Source organism: Haliotis rufescens, unplaced genomic scaffold, assembly GCF_023055435.1.
Source record: "Haliotis rufescens isolate VD_foot unplaced genomic scaffold, xgHalRufe1.0.p SCAF_4, whole genome shotgun sequence".
In the NCBI taxonomy this organism is placed as follows: domain Eukaryota; kingdom Metazoa; phylum Mollusca; class Gastropoda; order Lepetellida; family Haliotidae; genus Haliotis; species Haliotis rufescens.
The window spans coordinates 19,542,407-19,564,897 of NW_025964112.1; the positions used below are offsets into that span (position 1 = coordinate 19,542,407).

Below are 22,491 nucleotides of genomic sequence, written 5' to 3' on the forward strand. Positions count from 1 at the left end.
CCTGTTTATCCATGTCTGGGCCGGGTGATAGAGTAATGGCAGCCTAACATGACTGATTAATGAGCAGACCAGTACTTGGTTTAGCCCCTCAATGACAGTCAAGGTGACAAGAAGTACTGATTACATGGCCGGGGTTCAACCCCCAGATGCTCTACCACTAGACCACGAAATAGGGTCCTTAATCCAGTCAGGGACTTGGTTAAGGCTTAGATGAGTGTACTTAGATCCGTTGTACCGAGGGGAGTCCATATCATCTGCACACATTATTAGGGGCGCTACCTGTATATTGTATCAGGTGTCGAATGCACAGGGGGCATCGTGGGCAACATACACGGAAGCGCCAGGAGGTGCTGAGGTGCTGTTGTCGCGACCGGCACCTGCTGTAAGGACAGCTGGTGTTTTAGCTGGAAGGCCGGGAAAAGGTTCCGAAACCCTGGAAGCATGTAGGAGCATTGACATGAGGGTGGTCGTCGATACCAGAGGAGGTACAAGCGCTGGAGCGGAGATGGGCATCGTCATCGTCATCGGATTCATCAGCGAAGTCTAGAGAACCGTTGGTGAAGTGGAGGGTTGCTGTATCTCAGCCGCAGTAGCCTGCATATTAAAGAGAGAAAGAGCCAAGCATCTTAGGGTGTCTGAGCGCCCACTGCAAACACTGTTTCTTAGATACCCTTGGATAATTGGAGAAGGCTTGAGGAGTGAGAGGGCGGCAGAAACAGCACTGAGATGTTTTCGAGCAGGGGTCCGTGCAGTCCAAACACAATGGTTGGGGATCCCTGCCAGACTTGTTACCGTGGCAAGTAATACAACAAGGAATAAATCTATAAGTCGTGTTCATAATGCGTGCAACAGAACAATGAAAACAGGAAGGCAATTTGTAACTCCAAAACACATTGGTTAAATGAGAAAATTACGCAAAAGAAAGTGCAAACAAACATTTAAACCCGCGAAGAGTTTAGGCAATATACATGAAACTATTACCAAGCTATAAACGGTAATTCAAGACATACGGCACGAGAACGTGACCATGTGGATAATTCAAAAAGGCAGATTGGAACAATTACCGTGACAGAGCCACAAACGAACGTGAATGTAAGACAAATTACGTATGGATAAGACCAAAAAGGCACAAGCCTGCCATGAACAACAGCACAATAGCAAGAGAAAACGATGCATTAATAAGAAGCAAAGAAGGCTGGAAAACTGCACAAAACACTGTCTGTCTGCGTTGAGTGACAATGCAGTAATGTTCTCTTATGTGACGTCCCCATCTGGGTCACGTGGCAGCTGTGTGAGGGTCCTGCCAGACAACTGGTTGGAACAACTTCTGCAGCTGGACCTCTCACAGCTTTGTCTTTCTGTCAAAACAGCAGTAAATGCAATGAGTAATGCAAAATAAGTTAAAGATTTGAATTTTTATCCACAATCTCATATATGTTTGAAATTAAGTCATGAATAAATTGGCATGACATCTATGAATAACCATGATAACTGAATAATGTTTTTCTTATCACAGTTGTAACCTTTAGCTGTTTATATAGACAGCTAATAGATATCAGATAATTCTAACAAGCAATATATATATATATTGTTCAACAAAAATATAAACATTTTGGTTATACCTAAACATGAACAAAATTTTGTTCACAAAGAAACACCCAAGTATCTTGAAAAATGCACTAGAGATTCACCAATAAGAACCTAATAGAATACCTAGAATACAAGTCAACATGTAAGGTATGAATACACATTGCCATTTAGAAAGTTGGGATAAAACTTTCTTAGTAAAGTCCCATCCGGGATTTGAACCCACACTCCCAGAGTGAGGCACCTAATCACCAGCACACAATACCCCCTGTAGCATGGAAGCCTCAGTGACTGAGTGGGTTAAATCTCTGACTTTGTGTGCTGGCGATTAGGTAACTCCCTCTTGGAGTGTGGGTTCAAAATCCCAGATGGGACTCAACCCCCCAAAAAGTACTAGAATCTACACTTTACTAAGAAAGTGTTATCCCATAACATTTGTAACATGTAAGGTGTCTGATAAAAGGGGTGCGCGCATCCCTGCACCCTCCCTCTGGATCCGCGACTGTATGCAAACTTTGATTTCTTTTAGGGGAAAATTAACCTCAAATCAACTCTATTTACATTGCTTCTTCCCTTCTGGCATGTTGACCAACACAGATAATCTGAGAAACATCCACAACTATCCAGTGTTTACAATCTCCATTTTATTCTGATAAATACCCTGACCCATTTGCCACAATACCTTTGTCACAAATCCAAGTCACATCTTACAGTGCTACAAACAGACATCCTATCAAACTACACTGTTCCTTCATGATTGAAACAAGCAGCAGTATTACCAGTACTTGACTTTTGTGTATCATAAACAGGACTTCCCTGACTGTTATACTTATAGTACTCGGGTAACTATCTCTTCCAGCTGACAACAATCAGGTTTCATGATATGAGGTATGCTTATACGAGCCCAAATAGTTCTTGCAATGCTTCAGTGAATTGTGACAACCCTAGTATTTATGTAAATGTACAACAAATTATGACTTTTAAGAGTCAAAGTATGGCATCTATGATATATGTATCCATGCTCTGTCAAATAAAGTTTGTTTCAAGGCGTCAATAGCGGTAATCTGACCGTGGTTGCTGTAAATAACATTGAGTTGTGCAATCTACCAATTACTTCACACACAATTTAGCCAAATTTTAATTTAAACTCATAAATCCAAATATACAATGAACACTTTTTATAACCAGACAGTATAATTACATGATTAATTTAGGTTCTTCAGTATGAATTTGTTGACATTGTATTTCCGGTGTTACATACTCACAGGAATGTCTTTGAGTTTGGGGGAAAATACCACTAAAACTCATTATGGTGTGTATGATGCGCACCCCCTTCTACACAGCTGTGTGTTTTGGGAAAAAAAAGTGTGCACTATACACAAGAAAATATGGCATATCAAATTATCCAGAACATTTATATACAATAGCACTATACAGGGAGATTCTAGATTAGAGGCGACTAAATGAAACTATGTACACATCGAAGTAAGCAGTTTGTAACAAGGTTTACTCAAACGCTGGCATTTCTAGGCCACTTCCATGAAGAATTATGACTGGTATCACAATCAATATTATTGCATGACTGGACTGAAAAGAGCAGAACTTGGTCCTTGTTATCGCTTTTTACGGCAGGCCAAAAGAACTGTGAACAATGTGACACAGCATGTACAGGTATTGAAAGTACTTCTGGAAAACTACACTGACAATACATTCTGGAATGTCTACTGAGATGAAACAAGAGATTGAGATTCAAAACCTCTTTCAACAAAATTTGAGTAGGGGTTCAACTGTGTTGGGGGTAGCAGGGGCTCAACTCATGGTGGGGGTATCAGTGGCTCAACTATGTTGGGGGTAGCAGGGGCTCAACTCATGGTGGCAGTAGCAGGGGCTTAACTATGTTGGGGGTAGCAGTGGCTGAACTATGTAGGGGGTAGCAGTAGCTCAACTCATGGTGGGGGTAGCAGTAGCTCAACTCATGGTGGGGGTAGCAGGGGCTCAACTCATGGTGACAGTAGCAGTGGCTCAACTATGTTGGGGGTAGCAGGGGCTCAACTCATGGTGGCAGTAGCAGTGGCTTAACTATGTTGGGGGTATCAGTGGCTCAACTATGTTGGGGGTAGCAGTAGCTCAACTCATGGTGGGGGTGGCAGTAGCTCAACTATGTTGGGGGTAGCAGAAGCTCAAACCATTGGTGGGGGTAGCAGTGGCTCAATTGTGTTGGGGGTAGCAGTGGCACAACTATGTTGGGGGTAGCAGTGGCTCAACTATGTTGGGGGTAGCAGTAGCTCAACTGTGTTGGGGGTAGCAGTGGCTCAACTATGTTGGGGGTAGCAGTAGCTCAAACCATTGGTGGGGGTAGCAGTGGTTAACTGTTATGGGGGTAGCAGGGGCTCGACTCATGGTGGCTGTAGCAGTAGCTCAACTCATGGTGGCAGTAGCTCAACTCATCGTGGCTGTAGCAGTAGCTCAACTATGTTGGGGGTAGCAGGGGCTTAACTATGTTGGGGGTAGCAGTAGCTCAACTGTGTTGGGGGTAGCAGTGGCTCAACTATGTTGGGGGTAGCAGTAGCTCAACTGTGTTGGGGGTAGCAGTGGCTCAACTATGTTGGGGGTAGCAGTAGCTCAACTATGTTGGGGGTAGCAGAAGCTCAAACCATTGGTGGGGGTAGCAGTGGCTCAATTGTGTTGGGGGTAGCAGTGGCTCAACTATGTTGGGGGTAGCAGGGGCTCAACTCATGGTGGCAGTAGCAGTGGCTTAACTATGTTGGGGGTATCAGTGGCTCAACTATGTTGGGGGTAGCAGTAGCTCAACTCATGGTGGGGGTGGCAGTAGCTCAACTATGTTGGGGGTAGCAGAAGCTCAAACCATTGGTGGGGGTAGCAGTGGCTCAATTGTGTTGGGGGTAGCAGTGGCTCAACTATGTTGGGGGTAGCAGTAGCTCAAACCATTGGTGGGGGTAGCAGTGGCACAACTATGTTGGGGGTAGCAGTGGCTCAACTATGTTGGGGGTAGCAGTAGCTCAACTGTGTTGGGGGTAGCAGTAGCTCAACTGTGTTGGGGGTAGCAGTGGCTCAACTATGTTGGGGGTAGCAGTAGCTCAACTGTGTTGGGGGTAGCAGTGGCTCAACTATGTTGGGGGTAGCAGTAGCTCAACTATGTTGGGGGTAGCAGAAGCTCAAACCATTGGTGGGGGTAGCAGTGGCTCAATTGTGTTGGGGGTAGCAGTGGCTCAACTATGTTGGGGGTAGCAGTAGCTCAAACCATTGGTGGGGGTAGCAGTGGTTAACTGTTTTGGGGCTAGCAGGGGCTCGACTCATGGTGGCTGTAGCAGTAGCTCAACTATGTTGGGGGTAGCAGTAGCTCAACTGTGTTGGGGGTAGCAGTGGCACAACTATGTTGGGGGTAGCAGTAGCTCAACTGTGTTGGGGGTAGCAGTGGCTCAACTGTGTTGGGGGTAGCAGTAGCTCAACTCATGGTGGGGGTAGCAGTGGCTCAACTATGTTGGGGGTAGCAGTAGCTCAACTGTGTTGGGGGTAGCAGTGGCACAACTATGTTTGGGGTAGCAGTAGCTCAACTGTGTTGGGGGTAGCAGTGGCTCAACTGTGTTGAGGGTAGCAGTATCTCAACTATGTTGGGGGTAGCAGTGGCTCAACTGTGTTGGGGGTAGCAGTAGCTCAACTCATGGTGGGGGTAGCAGTGGCTCAACTATGTTGGGGGTAGCAGTAGCTCAACTGTGTTGGGGGTAGCAGTAGCTCAACTGTGTTGGGGGTAGCAGTGGCACAACTATGTTGGGGGTAGCAGTGGCTCAACTATGTTAGGGGGAGCAGTAGCTCAACTCATGGTGGGGGTAGCAGGGGCTCAACTCATGGTGACAGTAGCAGGGGCTTAACTATGTTGGGGGTAGCAGTGGCTCAACTATGTTGGGGGTAGCAGTAGCTCAACTATGTTGGGGGTAGCAGTAGCTCAACTATGTTGGGGGTAGCAGTGGCTCAACTGTGTTGGGGGTAGCAGTAGCTCAACTCATGGTGGGGGTAGCAGTGGCTCAACTATGTTGGGGGTAGCAGTAGCTCAACTGTGTTGGGGGTAGCAGTAGCTCAACTGTGTTGGGGGTAGCAGTGGCACAACTATGTTGGGGGTAGCAGTGGCTCAACTATGTTAGGGGGAGCAGTAGCTCAACTCATGGTGGGGGTAGCAGGGGCTCAACTCATGGTGACAGTAGCAGGGGCTTAACTATGTTGGGGGTAGCAGTGGCTCAACTATGTTGGGGGTAGCAGTAGCTCAACTATGTTGGGGGTAGCAGTAGCTCAACTATGTTGGGGGTAGCAGTGGCACAACTATGTTGGGGGTAGCAGTGGCACAACTGTGTTGGGGGTAGCAGTAGCTCAACTATGGTGGGGGTAGCAGTGGCTCAACTCATGGTGGGGGTAGCAGTGGCTCAATTGTGTTGAGGGTAGCAGGGGCTCGACTCATGGTGGCAGTAGCAGGGGCTTAACTGTGTTGGGGGTAGCAGTGGCTCAACTATGTTGGGGGTAGCAGTGGCACAACTATGTTGGGGGTAGCAGTAGCTCAAACCACTGGTGGGGGTAGCAGTGGCTCAGCTATGTTGGGGGTAGCAGGGGCTCAACTCATGGTGGAGGCAGTGGAGGAAACATTAATTCCCAAACACTTTGTCTCTGTTAGCTTTAAAATATGCCAATCTGAATACTTTTTCGATCTGTGAGCGGTGCTCTTTCATTTTGCTGGAAAGGAAGCTGGTCAGCTGCAGATTGGCATCAGTGGAAGCCGATGGGAATTTGAAGCAGCCAACATCATAGCTGTCAACAACACGATCTTCGACCTTGGTAATGATGCGTAGACAACCTGTGAGCTTGGCATCCTTGATGTCCAGGTTGTACAGTTGGAGACACAGCAACACGTCCTTCACATCCAGCAGGGGAACACACACAGGAGGAGGGTTCCTCACTGGAAATGGACAACCACTTCAGTATCAGTAACCATGGTAACAGCTTTTTATTCATAATGTGTCCAACTACAACAGTGTCTGCGGCAAAGTACCTCGATGTGAAATCATTTTCGTGATCCCTAAAGTGAATGTTGTTTATTGATGCAGTCTTCAACATTCCAGCCATATAACACCTAACCAGTGACCGAAAGTATATCCAATAAACCATGCCATACAGTCACTATGACAATGAATAAACCATGCCATACAGTCACTATGACAATGAATAAACCATGCCATACAGTCACTATGACAATGAATAAACCATGCCATACAGTCATGATGACAGTGAATAAACCAGGTCATGAAGCACGACCTCCTATCCATCTAAGTTGACTCTCATGACAAGCATAGGATATTATGGAAAAATTCCCAATGGAGCTGTGAGAATATCACAATTCTTAGCTATCCTTTGCAACACACTGACTCACATTCATTCATGTTTCATAGTGTTACATAACAACAGACTGTCTCACACAATCCACCACTCTCCATGACAACAGACTGACGTTCAAGCATTTCTGAAACCGAACACAAGTACTGTCATCAGACCATGCAGACAGGACTCACCAGAGACTGTCTTGTTGAAGTAGATTTTCTTGTCCACGGAGAAGCTGATGGCTACAGTGGACTGCTGGGGTTCGAATGTCAGGTTTGCACACACTGGGGAATGAAACGGTTTCTTTATTACAACACCTATTCGTATAACAAAGTCTTGCTCGTCCATAATTAATTACATTTTCAAATATTTCATAGAGACCTGCAAATAATCGTGCAAGCAGCAACTCTCTTTTCTTATCAATCACTAATTATTAATTGGTATTTTATGGTGAACTTCACTACAAAGAGACATCTACATTATTTACTAGTGTAGTGTGGACTTTACCCTAAAAGAAATACAGTTGTGTAGAGGGATGTGTGCATAATTTATTATTCAATTCATATAATTTTCACTCAATTGCGTATTTTCTTGAGTATAGTGCACACTTTTTTCCAAAAAACACAGCTGTGTAGAAGGGGGTGCGCATTATACACGAATTAATGAATTTTGATGTTTTTTCCCCCATGAAAAGACATTAACCTGAGTATGTAACAAAGGAAATACAATGTCAACAAATTCATACTGAAGTACACAAATTAGTCATGTAATTACACTGTCTGGCTATAAAAAGTGTTCTTAACGCGTTATTAACAGCAATCATGGTCAGATTACCGCCAATGGAGTACTCACCTGTGTTGTGAAGGCTGATGGTGTACTCACCTGTGTTGTGAAGGCTGATTGTGTACTCACCATGTTGTGAAGGCTGATTGTGTACTCACCATGTTGTGAAGGCTGATGGTGTACTCACCATGTTGTGAAGGCCAATGGTGTACCCACCATGTTGTGAAGGCTGATGGTGTACTCACCATGTTGTGAAGGCCAATGGTGTACCCACCATGTTGTGAAGGCTGATGGTATACCAACCATGTTGTAAAGGTTGATGGTGTACTCACCATGTTGTGAAGGCTGATGGTGTACTCACCATGTTGTGAAGGCCAATGGTGTACTCACCTGTGTTGTGAAGGCCAATGGTGTACTCACCTGTGTTGTGAAGGCCAATGGTGTACTCACCTGTGTTGTGAAGGCCAATGGTCTACTCATCTGTGTTGTAAAGGCCAATGGTGTACTCACCATGTTGTGAAGGCCAATGGTGTACTCACCATGTTGTGAAGGCCAATGGTGTACCCACCATGTTGTGAAGGCCAATGGTGTACTCACCTATGTTGTAAAGGCCAATGGTGTACCCACCATGCTGTGAAGGCTGATGGTGTACTCACCATGTTGTAAAGGCTGATGGTGTACCCACCATGTTGTGAAGGCCAATGGTGTACTCACCTGTGTTGTGAAGGCTGATGGTGTACTCACCATGTTGTGAAGGCCAAAGGTGTACTCACCTGTGTTGTTAAGGCCAATGGTGTACCCCCCATGTTGTGAAGGCTGATGGTGTACCCACCATGTTGTGAAGGCTGATGGTGTACTCACCATGTTGTGAAGGCCAATGGTGTACCCATCATGTTGTGAAGGCTGATGGTGTACCCACCATGTTGTGAAGGCCAATGGTGTACTCACCTGTGTTGTGAAGACCAATGGTCTACTCATCTGTGTTGTGAAGGCTGATGGTGTACTCACCATGTTTTGAAGGCTGATGGTGTACTCACCATGTTGTGAAGGCTGATGGTGTACTCACCATGTTGTGAAGGCCAATGGTGTACTCACCTGTGTTGTGAAGGCCAATGGTGTACTCACCTGTGTTGTGAAGGCTGATGCTGTACCCACCATGTTGTGAAGGCTGATGGTCTACTCATCTGTGTTGTGAAGGCTGATGGTGTACTCACCATGTTGTGAAGGCCAATGGTGTACCCACCATGTTGTGAAGGCTGATGGTGTACCCACCATGTTGTGAAGGCTGATGGTGTACTCACCATGTTGTGAAGGCCAATGGTGTACCCACCATGTTGTGAAGGCTGATGGTGTACCCACCATGTTGTGAAGGCCAATGGTCTATTCGTCTGTGTTGTGAAGGCTGATGGTGTACCCACTATGTTGTGAAGGCTGATGGTGTACTCACCATGTTGTGAAGGCCAATGGTGTACCCACCATGTTGTGAAGGCTGATGGTGTACCCACCATGTTGTGAAGGCCAATGGTCTATTCGTCTGTGTTGTGAAGGCTGATGGTGTACTCACCTGTGTTGTGAAGGCCAATGGTGTACTCACCATGTTGTGAAGGCTGATGGTGTACCCACCATGTTGTGAAGGCTGATGGTGTACTCACCATGTTGTGAAGGCCAATGGTGTACCCACCATGTTGTGAAGGCTGATGGTGTACCCACCATGTTGTGAAGGCCAATGGTCTATTCGTCTGTGTTGTGAAGGCTGATGGTGTACCCACCATGTTGTGAAGGCTGATGGTGTACTCACCATGTTGTGAAGGCCAATGGTGTTCCCACCATGTTGTGAAGGCTGATGGTGTACCCACCATGGTGTGAAGGCCAAAGGTGTACTCACCTGTGTTGTGAAGGCCAATGGTGTACTCACCATGTTGTGAAGGCTGATGGTGCACCCACCATGTTGTGAAGGCTGATGGTGTATTCACCATGTTGTGAAGGCCAATGGTGTACCCACCATGTTGTGAAGGCTGATGGTGTACTCACCTGTGTTGTGAAGGCCAATGGTGTACCCACCATGTTGTGAAGGCTGATGGTGTACTCACCTGTGTTGTGAAGGCCAATGGTGTACTCACCATGTTGTGAAGGCTGATGGTGTACTCACCTGTGTTGTGAAGGCCAATGGTGTACTCACCATGTTGTGAAGGCTGATGGTGTACCCACCATGTTGTGAAGGCTGATGGTGTACTCACCATGTTGTGAAGGCTGATGGTGTACTCACCTGTGTTGTGAAGGCCAATGGTGTACCCACCATGTTGTGAAGGCTGATGGTGTACCCACCTGTGTTGTGAAGGCTGATGGTGTACTCACCTGTGTTGTGAAGGCCAATGGTGTACCCACCATGTTGTGAAGGCTGATGGTGTACTCACCTGTGTTGTGAAGGCTGATGGTGTACTCACCATGTTGTGAAGGCCAATGGTGTACCCACCATGTTGTGAAGGCTGATGGTGTACCCACCTGTGTTGTGAAGGCTGATGGTGTACTCACCATGTTGTGAAGGCCGATGGTGTACCCACCATGTTGTGAAGGCCAATGGTGTACCCACCATGTTGTGAAGGCTGATGGTGTACCCACCTTTGTTGTGAAGGCTGATGGTGTACTCACCATGTTGTGAAGGTCAATGGTGTACTCACCATGTTGTGAAGGCTGATGGTGTACCCACCTTTGTTGTGAAGGCTGATGGTGTACTCACCTGTGTTGTGAAGGCTGATGGTGTACTCACCTGTGTTGTGAAGGCTGATGGTGTACTCACCATGTTGTGAAGGCCAATGGTGTACTCACCTGTGTTATGAAAGGCCGATGGTGTACTCACCATGTTGTGAAAGCTAATGGTGTACTCACCTGTGTTGTGAAGGCTGATGGTGTACTCACCATGTTGTGAAGGCTGATGGTGTACTCACCATGTTGTGAAGGCCAATGGTGTACTCACCTGTGTTATGAAAGGCCGATGGTGCACTCACCATGTTGTGAAAGCTAATGTTGTACTCACCTGTGTTGTGAAGGCTGATGGTGTACTCACCTGTGTTGTGAAAGCTAATGGTGTACTCACCTGTGTTGTGAAGGCTGATGGTGTCTATCTCCATGTGAACACAACACCCACAGTCATAGTAAAGGCAGCTACACCCACTTCCTAGGGAGCCAGGGTACTTCTTTACCAGTTTCCTAGTCTCTGACTCTGACACAATATAATGTAAAAATATATTCATCAAATCACAAGTAAGTAATTCTGAAAACAAAAACTAATTATATTTGTGATGAGAAACATCTGAACATGCAGAAATAGACAGTCAACATAAAAATTAAAATCTTAACAAAACAAAAATTCTTTGGCTTAAAAACTAAGTGTCTTTGTCAATAATCTCTGAATGAGAATATGGTGTGAATGTACCCAAAAAGATAAATCAAACAGAAACAGTTCAATAAGCATGATAAGAAACCTATTTCCTTTTGTTTGTAAAGGCCACTCTCATGAAGGGACACAAAGGGGTAATGTATTGTGAATCTGACAGTACAGAATTCACACTCTGATCAGCTTAGGAGGTGGTATAAATTAGATTGTCTGGTCAACAAGGGTAGATGGGACACATATTCATCTAGCATATTCTTACCATCAAACCTGTTCTGGTGGCCATCTTGGATATTCCTTGTCCCTAACATGGCCAGGGCATGGTTTCCTCCCGGTGGAATCTTAAAACAGCCAAGATCAAATGACTCAACAATAACTGTTGCCAACTGGGCCAAAACACGAACACACCCACTGAAGGTACGCTGCTGGATGTCGAGTTTGTAGAACTTAATACAGATGCTGGCATACTTCTTGAGGTACGGCACAGCAACACAGATAGGAGGAGGGTTCCTCGCTGAAACAAGATAGGTGTGAGGAGTTAGTGAGTGTGACTTAACATCACTTTGAATACCAGGCCTCGATTTAAGGAACTTGATTTAACTTGCACCAGGCACATGTTGACATGAAAAGCTAGCGGCACTTGACATTACCAGGTTGCACCCTGGTCCCATAATTTTATCAAAGTTGAAACAAAGATGCTTAAAACTAGTATAAATAAGATCCATACAATTTCCGAACTCTGGTGACTGTCATGAATTACAAAGAACACAGTAATTAGTGATTTACTATGGTAAGTAAAGCTTAGAGGTATTGAATGTGTTCAAAGACTGTTGTTGTGTGGAAAGTAAGGGTTAGTCAGACACAAATATTGTAAATTTTACAATGGTATATTTATAATACTGATCCTATCTCACACTATGCATTTCTTCCTTCTTTCAATCCTATGTGGAAATGTTTCCAGCTTCTAAAAATCAATTCACCCTAACACATCCCAGCATCACCATGGTTACCCCGCAAACAAATCCGTCACGCACTATAATTCTGTGCATAGCGACCTACACAAAACAATCAAGTGATTGCCTCTGCCACATCCTTCTCTTTCACAGACCTAACAGGCTAGAGGAGCTGTGATGCAGGGATGAGGGCATATTGTGTGTGAGATGGGACGAGTATCATAAATATACAATTTTATGTAAAATTTTAATTTTTGTTATCTTATCCTATCTCATGGTTTGATGGTGGGGTGCAGATACCCTTGCCTATAGTAGACTACAACTGTGAGACATATACAAATAAGCTCGTGCAAAATAGTGAAATAAACAATCTATAACAATGCCTTGACAAAAAACTTGTGAGCGGGAAAAATACTCCAACACAGGTGATATGATCCCAATATGTTAGTCGGATATAGCAGCATGAATTCAGTAGATCATGCCTAGCATGAATGACCACTTAGCTGTAAAGAATAATCGATACAGCTTGCAACTTACAATTTATCTGGAAGGGGTCATCAGTCAATCGAATCGACAAGACAGGAACGGGACACAGCACTATCTCTCATGGTCAATAGAGTGTGCCTGTGCAGTATCGTATTTTATTTCGCCAAAGCTATCAAAACCGCTCAGGGAATTGTAGCATGCTAAGATGACAAGAGGAACGATCGACAATATCCACAAAAAGATCTTTGAATCAAAACCAGGCCGCACATGCATGAAAAAGGGTACTGAGAACTGTCTTTCTTTTTACCAGTAAAATTAGTCTTGGACCGGTAATTCATGTGACTGTCCCTGTGGAGCTACAGGAAGTATCTTATAAATCTTTCTTGTTGAACAAAAGATCGGTAAGATATAAAAGTATATTTATCAAACAAAGTCAGCTTGTCTGTTATCATCAGGGTTTACTGTTGTCTATTTTTACTGCAAGAAAATAACATTTCGCTTTGCTATGAGGTTAAAATATTTATTTGTAGCGACTTTGTCTTGAACATGTTGAACCAAAGTGAAATATTTCAAACCATGCGCTCCAAGATTATACAACATGGCACCATCAAAGCAGTTGAAGCTTTTAAGTTTTTTAACCCTAGAATTCCGGCAAACATACAAATCATGAATTAGAAAAGTGATCCAGTGATAGCACTGTGATAGCGGGGATGACAAAAGGCCCAAAACTGCTACAAACCGTAAAACAACAAAACATCAGAACATTTCAAGATGACTGGTTGAATGAATTGTGTGGCAGCAGAGAAATTGAATGGGTTCACCAGGGGTGCATTAACATGCAAAAATCGGCTATAAAAGAGCACATCAAAAACAGCATCACGGTGACTGTTGCTGTCTCTAAAAACGTCATGGATGGTCACATGTCCGTAGCTAAAGAAAAAACAGATGACAACCTAACCGTGATGATGAAATTGTGTTATATATGACAAAAGAGACTATTGAATTGCCGAAAAGGGATGGCTGATCTTCTTTATCGGGGGCTGTATACATGGTATACACCCATAGCACATCATTGAAGAAATGGAAGAGAAATTACCGAATCTACCATAGAACACTTGAAACAGAAACTTTCAGATAGCAACTGTATCAGTCTGATTATTGACTAAACTGTCATAATATGGTACTTGTATTGTAACTGGTGGCAAAGCAAACAATATTTCTTGGAAACTATACCGTTCATGGGGGAACGGAAGAAATAATAACTACTTCATTTAATGAAAGAATGGAGTATGCCAATGAACTAAATATTTGGTTTGGGATCAGATGGAGCCAGTGTTATGACCAGCAGCAGAAGTGGTGTTTGTGTGAGACTTAAGACAAGTGATTGTCTGTGCTTAGTGCATTTACACGGCATTGCACATCGTGTTCGCATATCGGATTCCCGTACATCAATGACGTGTATTAACTGTACCAGTATTCTGCGACACAGTATGACAGATTAAAAGAACTTTCTAAAACTTTGGATGACACAAATATTATTCTCCAGTGTCAACAGCCCTGTACTGAAATTTAAATTGAGGCAGCCAAGCGTAACAACACAGTGGCGGTAAATCTCGCAACAACTGAAATTGTTTTCGTTTGTTGCGACTATGTACATGTTGTCTGACATTCTGCCGTACATGGAAAAACTTGTCACAGTCTTCCAAAAAGGACAAGCTGAACCTATCTATGATACAACCTATGGTAGAGTTAACCATTGGAAGCCTCCAAGCCTTATTAGATGAGACTGATAAACATGAAAAGTATTTGAATGAGAATGTAGTCGATGACAAATTTCGTGGTGTCAAGTTGGCATTGGCTCATCCCATATCTGTCATCGCCTTTCAAGCCAAACAAGTGGGTTTTATAGAAGATTTTATTCAATCATTACGCAATCGTTATCATCGCGAGTGTCTTGCAGTCACTGGACATCATTCTGAATTCCTTAAAGTACAATGAACACCTCAAGACATCACTGTGCACGGAGGGGAATCCTTTGACATACTTCCATTGGTCCAAACGATAATGACACAGCACACTTACTAGACCCAGATTGTTCCAAAAGAGATTTTAAGCATTTCAAGCAAGGTGTAGCTGGTCTTGGACCTGTTACTTTTGCGAACATATGGCAGGTCTTTATCAACAAATATGTGGAGGATGACATTGAGATCCCAAGGAGGTGGCCGGAAATGAGATGACTGGTACAGCAACTTGTAGGAACTGAAGCTCAGCAACTGAAGCCATCTTCGATCCAGTGTACTAGCAATGACTGAGCTGATCGCAGCAAGGTAAGTAGCAAAAGTAGACCCATAAAGCTTCTGGTAGATCGTAAATGATGGGGGTAATTAGGGATCTGTTGCGGAGAAGCAGTGGTGGGTGTGGTGATGTGACAAGCGCGACAGTAGACTTCAAATGCTTTCCACTTTCGGTCGTAGAGGGTCTTCGTAGAGGAATGATGAGCTTCTGTGATGGTCTTTGCTACTCACTTGGAATACCCTTTGACAACAAGTGACCTCTGTCCGTGTCACGCTGAGGCAGAAGGTTGTCCGGATAAGAATGAACTATCTGCAAGTTGGACCAACTTGGCGAACCAACTCTGAGTGGTGTGATGAACTGGAGTCATTGAGTGGGAGTCATCTCAGACTTGCTTATGTTGCCCTCGAGATGGTGCACAAGGATGACTGCCTAAATGCAGTCATCTATCTAGGACTCGAACACGATCCCTTGGATGTGCAGGAACTTTGTGGTGGGCTCGGTAAGACGGGCAAAGTGCCATGGGACCGTATAAATTCCAAATAGGAGCACCTTCCATTGGTAGTGGTGGAAGAAAGAAATGGAGGTGCTCCCTGTGGAGGGGATGTCAGCCCGTTATTAATGTTAGCCCAGGGACTACCTGCCATGGCTTGTCTACAGTAGCTGATAATAAACTATGAACCTAGATTTATGTTAGTTCCACACTGACAAGGCAAAATAAAGATAGATGGTCATTTATGGAGTTAATATCGGTTCTTGCCGTTTGTTATTCTCTTGAAAATGTTTCATTATAAATTGTAAATTTCTCATTTCTCAATCGAGACTGTTCCAGGTCTTTCACGCGATTCTTCTTTATTCAGTACTATACAGGCCACAGGCCCTTTGTACCAATATGTATGACATACTGATAAAATATGTATTCTTTCTTCTTTACTGTGATACACACATTTAGCGATATTAAAAATGAGCTTTGTGTTAGTAGATAAAAGAATATTAAATCAAATGGACATTTGGGTGTAGATAATATTTTGAAGGAATATAGAGATGGCATACGTGAGTATATACAGGGCACACCAGCAGGAAATGAAACTCGTCTTCTATTAGGCTAAGTTTGCAAAATCTTTCTTCACGAGGGAAGTTAAGTTCTCCTCCAGTTTCTATTTCCAGCCAGTGTGCACTGCATCTAAACCTTGACATACATGGCCGGATTTTACTCACGGTTACACAATACAAACATTCTTCACATCTGCAAAGAGCAATAATAAAACTTGTATAATATCAGGATGTAACTGTACTCCATATAACTGCTCCTATTCAGTTGTGTGTACAATTTCATTTATGAATAATTGAAAAAAGAAGGGGCTTAAAACGCTACCTTGTCTAACGCCTAAATAACATTGAATTGGGTTGACAACAGGTTGTTCCTTCTGACACATGACTTGACATTACGATAAAATGACTTTAACATTTTGGACATCTTCATGCTGACATCGTGCTTTCCAAATACTTTCCACAAATAAGAACGACGAACAGAGTCAAATGCCTTTGAGAAGTCTATAAAGGCTACATATAGCTTACAACCAGACATACCTAAATATCTTCGAATAATAGCATTTAAAATAAATAGATTGTCAATTGTCGAGTGTCCTCGTCTAAAGCAAGATTGACATTCTGATATTTGGTCATACATATCTGCCCACAAAACTAATCTATTATTTAATATACTTGTGAACACTTTAGACAAAACACTCAATAAACGAATAGCTCTATAGTTATCTTTGATTAATCTTGAGCCTTTTTTGTGTAATGGGATAATAACACCTGTATCCCAATCTTTGGAAAAACACCACTATCAAAGATACAATGGAAGATTATCTCAACATGAGGGACAATGTTAGGTAGTGCAAATTTCAGGTATTCTGGGAGAATTTGTCCATACCAGGTGATTTAGAGGTTTTGAGAGAATTTATACTGTCGATAATTTCATCTTTAGTGAATGGGCCAATCAAGATGTCGTGGGAGATTTCCTTGCTTTATTAGATGTTCGGCTTCGTCGTTTAAGAAATCACTATCTTCTTCAATTGTAGATTGGTTAAATAAATGTTCAAAGTATTCCATCCATTCATTTGAATCTATGGGATTATAGTTACATTTCGCATTCTGCAAGTCCTTGATATTCTTCCAGAATGTCTTTGAATCAGTAGTTTGCTCCAGTGTGGTACGTTTACTGTTCATCTTACTGCAAATCTTCATTGTCTTTAGTTTTTTCTAAATTTGATAAGTGCACGACAGCGTTCGTGTTTCATTAACAGACAGTCATCATCATGCCACGGGTTTCTTGTTTTACAAATATGTTGATGATTGTTATTATTATTCCAAGGTTTTTTTAACATACCTACTGCTGAAAGAATTGCCTCTGTAAACGTTATACACTCTTGTCTATGTCAGTAAGAGCTTCTAAACTCGCTTTTCCAGATTCGTTGCAATTTCGGGCGATTCCATATTATGTATGAACTGTTCCTGCTTGTTATCCACCCAGGTGTATCGAACACGGCGGTCTGTTGATTGCGTTTCCGCGGAGCATTTTACCACAGGGTTGTCATAGTTACCATGGTTACAGGTAGATGTATTGAGTCACATCGAGGCACAACCTCAAAATCACATATATGATAAAAGAAGTCAGATGAGCATACAACATTATCTATGGTACTACAACTATTAGGGCTGACATAAGTGTACTCTCCTATTTGGTTATCCGCACCCAGTCTACCATTCACTATGTGAATGTCTAACACTTAACACAACTCAAGTAGGCTTGTTCCATACATGTTGACTACTTTATCGCAGGAATTTCTTGGTTGGCAGAACCTTGGAAAATAATCTGAGTAACACACATTATTATCAAGGAATGGGAAAATGCCATCTTCTAAATAATCTACTTTTTCGCGATTGGCAATCATACAATAAATCTTCTTTCTTCCTGTTTCAACCTTGCAAAGGTTGTTGCCCTTTGCCATTACCCTGTGCGGAAACATCCAGGAACAGATCAGTGTGGAGTGAGGGAGAAGAAGGTGAGTGTGTAATAGATCCCCCAGAGTCTCATCATACAGAGGGTGTCCAGCTTTGACACTAAATGTTGGAGCCCAGGTGTACGATTAAGTCTTGGATGTTGCTTGGTGCTGTTGAGGAAACTGCAGATATCTGGTCAGTATTTGCACCAACACCATGCCCCTTTCAGCTGAAGCATCTATGTTCCAGATGCTAACTTGTAGCCCTGACATCATGCATACAGGCATCAATCATGACTTACCGGAGACAGTATTGTTGTAGTACACAACCCCATCCACGCTGACTGTCAAGGACACTCCATACTGGTCAGGTAGATAGGTCAGGTTGGTGCAGACTAGAGAGGAAAACACAGTTTCACATGTAATTCAGTCTTCATTCTAAATAAATAATCGTACTGTGTCCCCATGATGCTCGTATGTATCAATACATATGTAACATATATACACAGCCCTATTTTAAAGAAATATGATGCCATTCCCCACCCCTTTATCTAATTTAACAAATTTTCTTCCACTTGGTAAACATTTAATTTCTGAACATGCTGAAGTTGGTGGAAATGTCAGACCCCTCTTAAATATCGACCTTCAAATATGTCAATCTACCCACTTCTCCTCCCTCTACCCACTGGTGTTAAACTTAGCACCCTACCCACTGGTGTGACAATATCAATGACCACCCACAACATGCACAAGTTGGTGTGAGTGAGAGTGAATTTGGTTTTACGCCGCTTTTAGCAATATTCAAGCAATATCACGGCGGGGGACACCAGAAATGGGCTTCACACATTGTACCCATGTCGGTAATCGAACCCGGGTCTTCGGCGTGACGAGCAAACGCTTTAACCACTAGGCTACCAGACCGCCCCTGCACAAGTTGGGAATCAGTTTGTGATTGCTAACTGAAATGTGTTGTGCCCAGCTCTGTCCTTCAACTCACCTGTGTCATTGAGTCCAATCTGACTAACTTCAAGGTGTGCACAGCATCCACAGTTGTAGCCAAGACATCCACATCCAGTCCCATTTGCCTTTCTGGAGTCCAACACGTCATGTGAATCTACCATCAGATCACAGTATATACATGCTATTGTTCTATAAATAATGTACGACAGCAAGAACAAAACACAATACATCAAAACTTGAAACTGCTCATTCCACCATCGAGGGAAAGGACTTAAGACTCTGCAAACACAATTTCAGTCAAACTAACGACATCATGAGCATCTTGAGACATTGTATTACATACTACAGTGGAATCTAATTGAAGAATTGTCCAATTGAAAATGGTCTGGTTTAAGGCAATATCTGGATTACAGAATGTCAGTCATATCATGCTCGGCCAAACAGATCCTTTGAAAAGCATCTAGGACATTCACACTCTTGCACAAGTCACTCACATTTTCACACTTGTCTATTCGAGACACAAGTGGTTTTAATAGCAGCTTACTATACCGTGCTTTGAACTCTCTAATGACGAGTGGCTGCAATACAGAGGTTCAATTAGGAGGCAAAAATTAAATTTTCATGTTGCATAATACGATGTTTGGATGAGATTTGTGTGTTCAAATCATTCAGCCAATCAGAACAAAACCTGGGAATTCACTCAAGCCTTACGATTTGCCATCCATGTAACTGGGAGTGTCTCGGGTTTTATGCAAGTGTAAGTTTGATACAACTTTTCTGTGCTGGTTGCTCAGGTATTGTGATTGATAATGACAAGCTGTGTTTACCGTTTTTTATTGACACGCGCATGACACTGAGTCAATCAAATAAAGCTGAGTTTCTCATTAACAGGTGAGTAAATTCTAATTAACTAAGCAGACAACAGAGTGACAAAATAGACACAAGTTACGGATAACAACTTCTTTAATACTGTAAAGGCGATTCTAACCTCTTGAACAAATTGGGGTGTTATTGGTGGGAACAAGCATGTGAAGTTTCAGGTTCATTGGTCCAGTGGTTTCTTAGGAGAAGATGCACAATGGATGACAGCCTAATCATGATCAGTATAAATACAACTTAGGTTGGGTCAAGGGGAATCTGCTACAGATATAGTAAACTTGCACCTCACAAATATGAGCCTATTTTTCATATTTTGCACCTCGAATCCAGCACATGAAACACTTCACCATGTTCATGATGCAAACATCAGCTTTTGTTACTTTGTGGTGACTGGTGCTGGTGAGCAGGTTCCTCGTCACGAACAGAAATCAAAATACTCTCCTTTGCTGTAGAGTAAATGGGTGTATCTTGATCATGTTGATCAATTAGTGTCCATCAATTTGACATGCGTTGTCAATCATGCTGTCTAATTAATAATTTAATCAACAATGTCCAGTTGTTGAATCCACTTTGACATCAGAAGTAGTTCTGGAAATCTAGGGAGCCATGTCCTATTCCTAGTCCTAGAACAACCGAAATACGGACAATATAAATGTACATTAACTCACCTTTGGTTACAAATAGTCTTGATATCTCTGTTCCTCTACTGCCACCATTTCCTGCATGTGTCAACCCGCAACAAACAGCTAAGACGAACACGAATGTTAGATTTACCTTCCTGGAAGCCATCATGTTGTTGATGTTGTTTGGAGTCATGTGTTCTAATAAAGAGCAGATAACTCCGTATTATTGTCATACTGGAAGTAGGTTTGCAGTAGTTTTCGGCGGGAAATTCGAAACATATTGCGTGCTGGAAATCGTGGAATTATGTATTTTCTCATTTGTAAGGTCATGCTAAAATATAATTATTTGAATATCTTTTAACTATTTTGCATCCAATAAATTACATAACTGGTGTCTAGATCTAATGGGTGCAGGCTAAAACGGCACCCCAGCAAAACGTCACCGATTTCTCTGGCGAAAACGGCACCGCATTTGGCGAAAACGGCTACTATGAGTCGGGCGAAAACGGCACCTCTATTTTTAATAACGATAACACCGATTTTTGTAGTAATATATAGGGTTTATTTACATGGTATTTTATTGGTGATGTATTTACATTTCCTCTTTTCAGAGATATAAGTAAATATAATATTTGATTGGTGATTTACATTGTATTTCCTCTTTTCAGTAAATATGTTCATATATACATGTCCATCTTCATCATCATCATCATCATCCTCTTCACAAAATTGGTCCATGAACAACAGAACATTGTGAAAGTACTTGGGTCAGGGAGAGATCAGGCAATCTGAAAATATAAATGTGTTAAAATACAATATTCGTTATGTTACAACAAGTAAATTGGAGTAGGAGGCTAATTTCTTATTTGTTTTATTTCACAATTAGTTGTGTTTGTAAGAGACGATGTGAGTTTAATTTCTATTATTTTTCTTCAAAGCATGTTATGTTTTCACAATAAGTTGAGTTGCGTATAAGCTAAGTTGGATTATAGTTGGAGTAGAGGCTAATATCTAATGTAAACTTGTTTTAACATCTCACAATTATTGGCGCTTGCAAGTTACAATGTAAGTTTAATATCATTTATTTGACCTAGGTAAAAAATCACAGCATGTACATATTTTCTTAGATCTATAGGGAATCGTGTAATATTCATGTATTTTCATAAAAGTGATTTATAGCATGGCATTTCATCATTATTGTTTTGGGTTGTTTTGGGGGGTTTTTTTGGTTGTTTTTTTTTGGGGGGGGGGGGGGGGGGTAAAATCAAAACTGAATTTATGATTATAAGAACTAGTAAATCTACCATCTTTATGTTAAATAGGTTTGGAAATATTTGTGTGGTATTGAACCTCATGGGAAGGTAAGGATAAGATATATGGATAAACAACTTCTTTTTCACAATTAGGAGCGACGTTTCGGCGTAGGTTCTAACACCGTTATCAAGCAACCCTCTTGAGAAGGAGTTATTGAGAAAACATCAATGTGTAACGATGCACCAGGTTCGCAGTTTTCATCCACGGTATAAGAAAATCTCCTCTTTTTCAGTACTGTTATATTGCTTTAGTTGTTTTTCTCGATTTTTTTTTTTTTCATTTATAAATTATATTATTTGAAATATTATGATCATATTGATTATCATCATGTTATATAAGGGTAACTATTATGGCTTCTTTTATGATTACCGAATGTACAGTACTGAGTCCAAATGAACATAATCAACCACATTTTTATGATGTGCATGCATGTACCAATAGGACCGTATACTAGTATTTGTCTTCATTGAATTATTTCTTCAGTGTTTGACTTTTACTAAATGGTTTAACAAGTGCATCGTTTCAATTTCAATATCGATGTTTGGTTCCGAATAATTGTGTCACGTGTGACACTTCGAAAATACATTGTCGCGAGGAATTAATGGCATGTTGCATATTTGGAGATACTTCCAGTGACATGTCACCTCACTTCATCTTAATAGCTTCTTCAGGAAATATGCCTGCATCCATGGGGATCAGAATAGCTACACTTTAGCATATCTATATCTTTTCTTAATATAATTAGGTGTCCCTCGGATATTGCTCAAAATTGCGTAAATTCACACTCACTCACTCTAAGTATAATGCCTCCACGTCAGTACGTAACAGGAGCA

General features: G+C 42.3%; 1 protein-coding gene across 1 annotated transcript; it reads right to left on the reverse strand.

Moving 5' to 3' along the window:
- Positions 1–578: 578 nt before the first annotated feature.
- Positions 579–20,537, reverse strand: LOC124132123. Its single transcript, XM_046495810.2, has 7 exons — positions 20,390–20,537; positions 18,880–18,996; positions 18,185–18,277; positions 11,406–11,657; positions 10,847–10,972; positions 7,161–7,253; positions 579–6,550 (listed from the first exon to the last, which is right to left on the reverse strand). The coding sequence occupies exons 1-7, from the start codon at positions 20,535–20,537 to the stop codon at positions 6,240–6,242; spliced, it is 1,140 nt and encodes a 379-aa protein (XP_046351766.1). The 3' UTR covers positions 579–6,239.
- Positions 20,538–22,491: the final 1,954 nt, after the last annotated feature.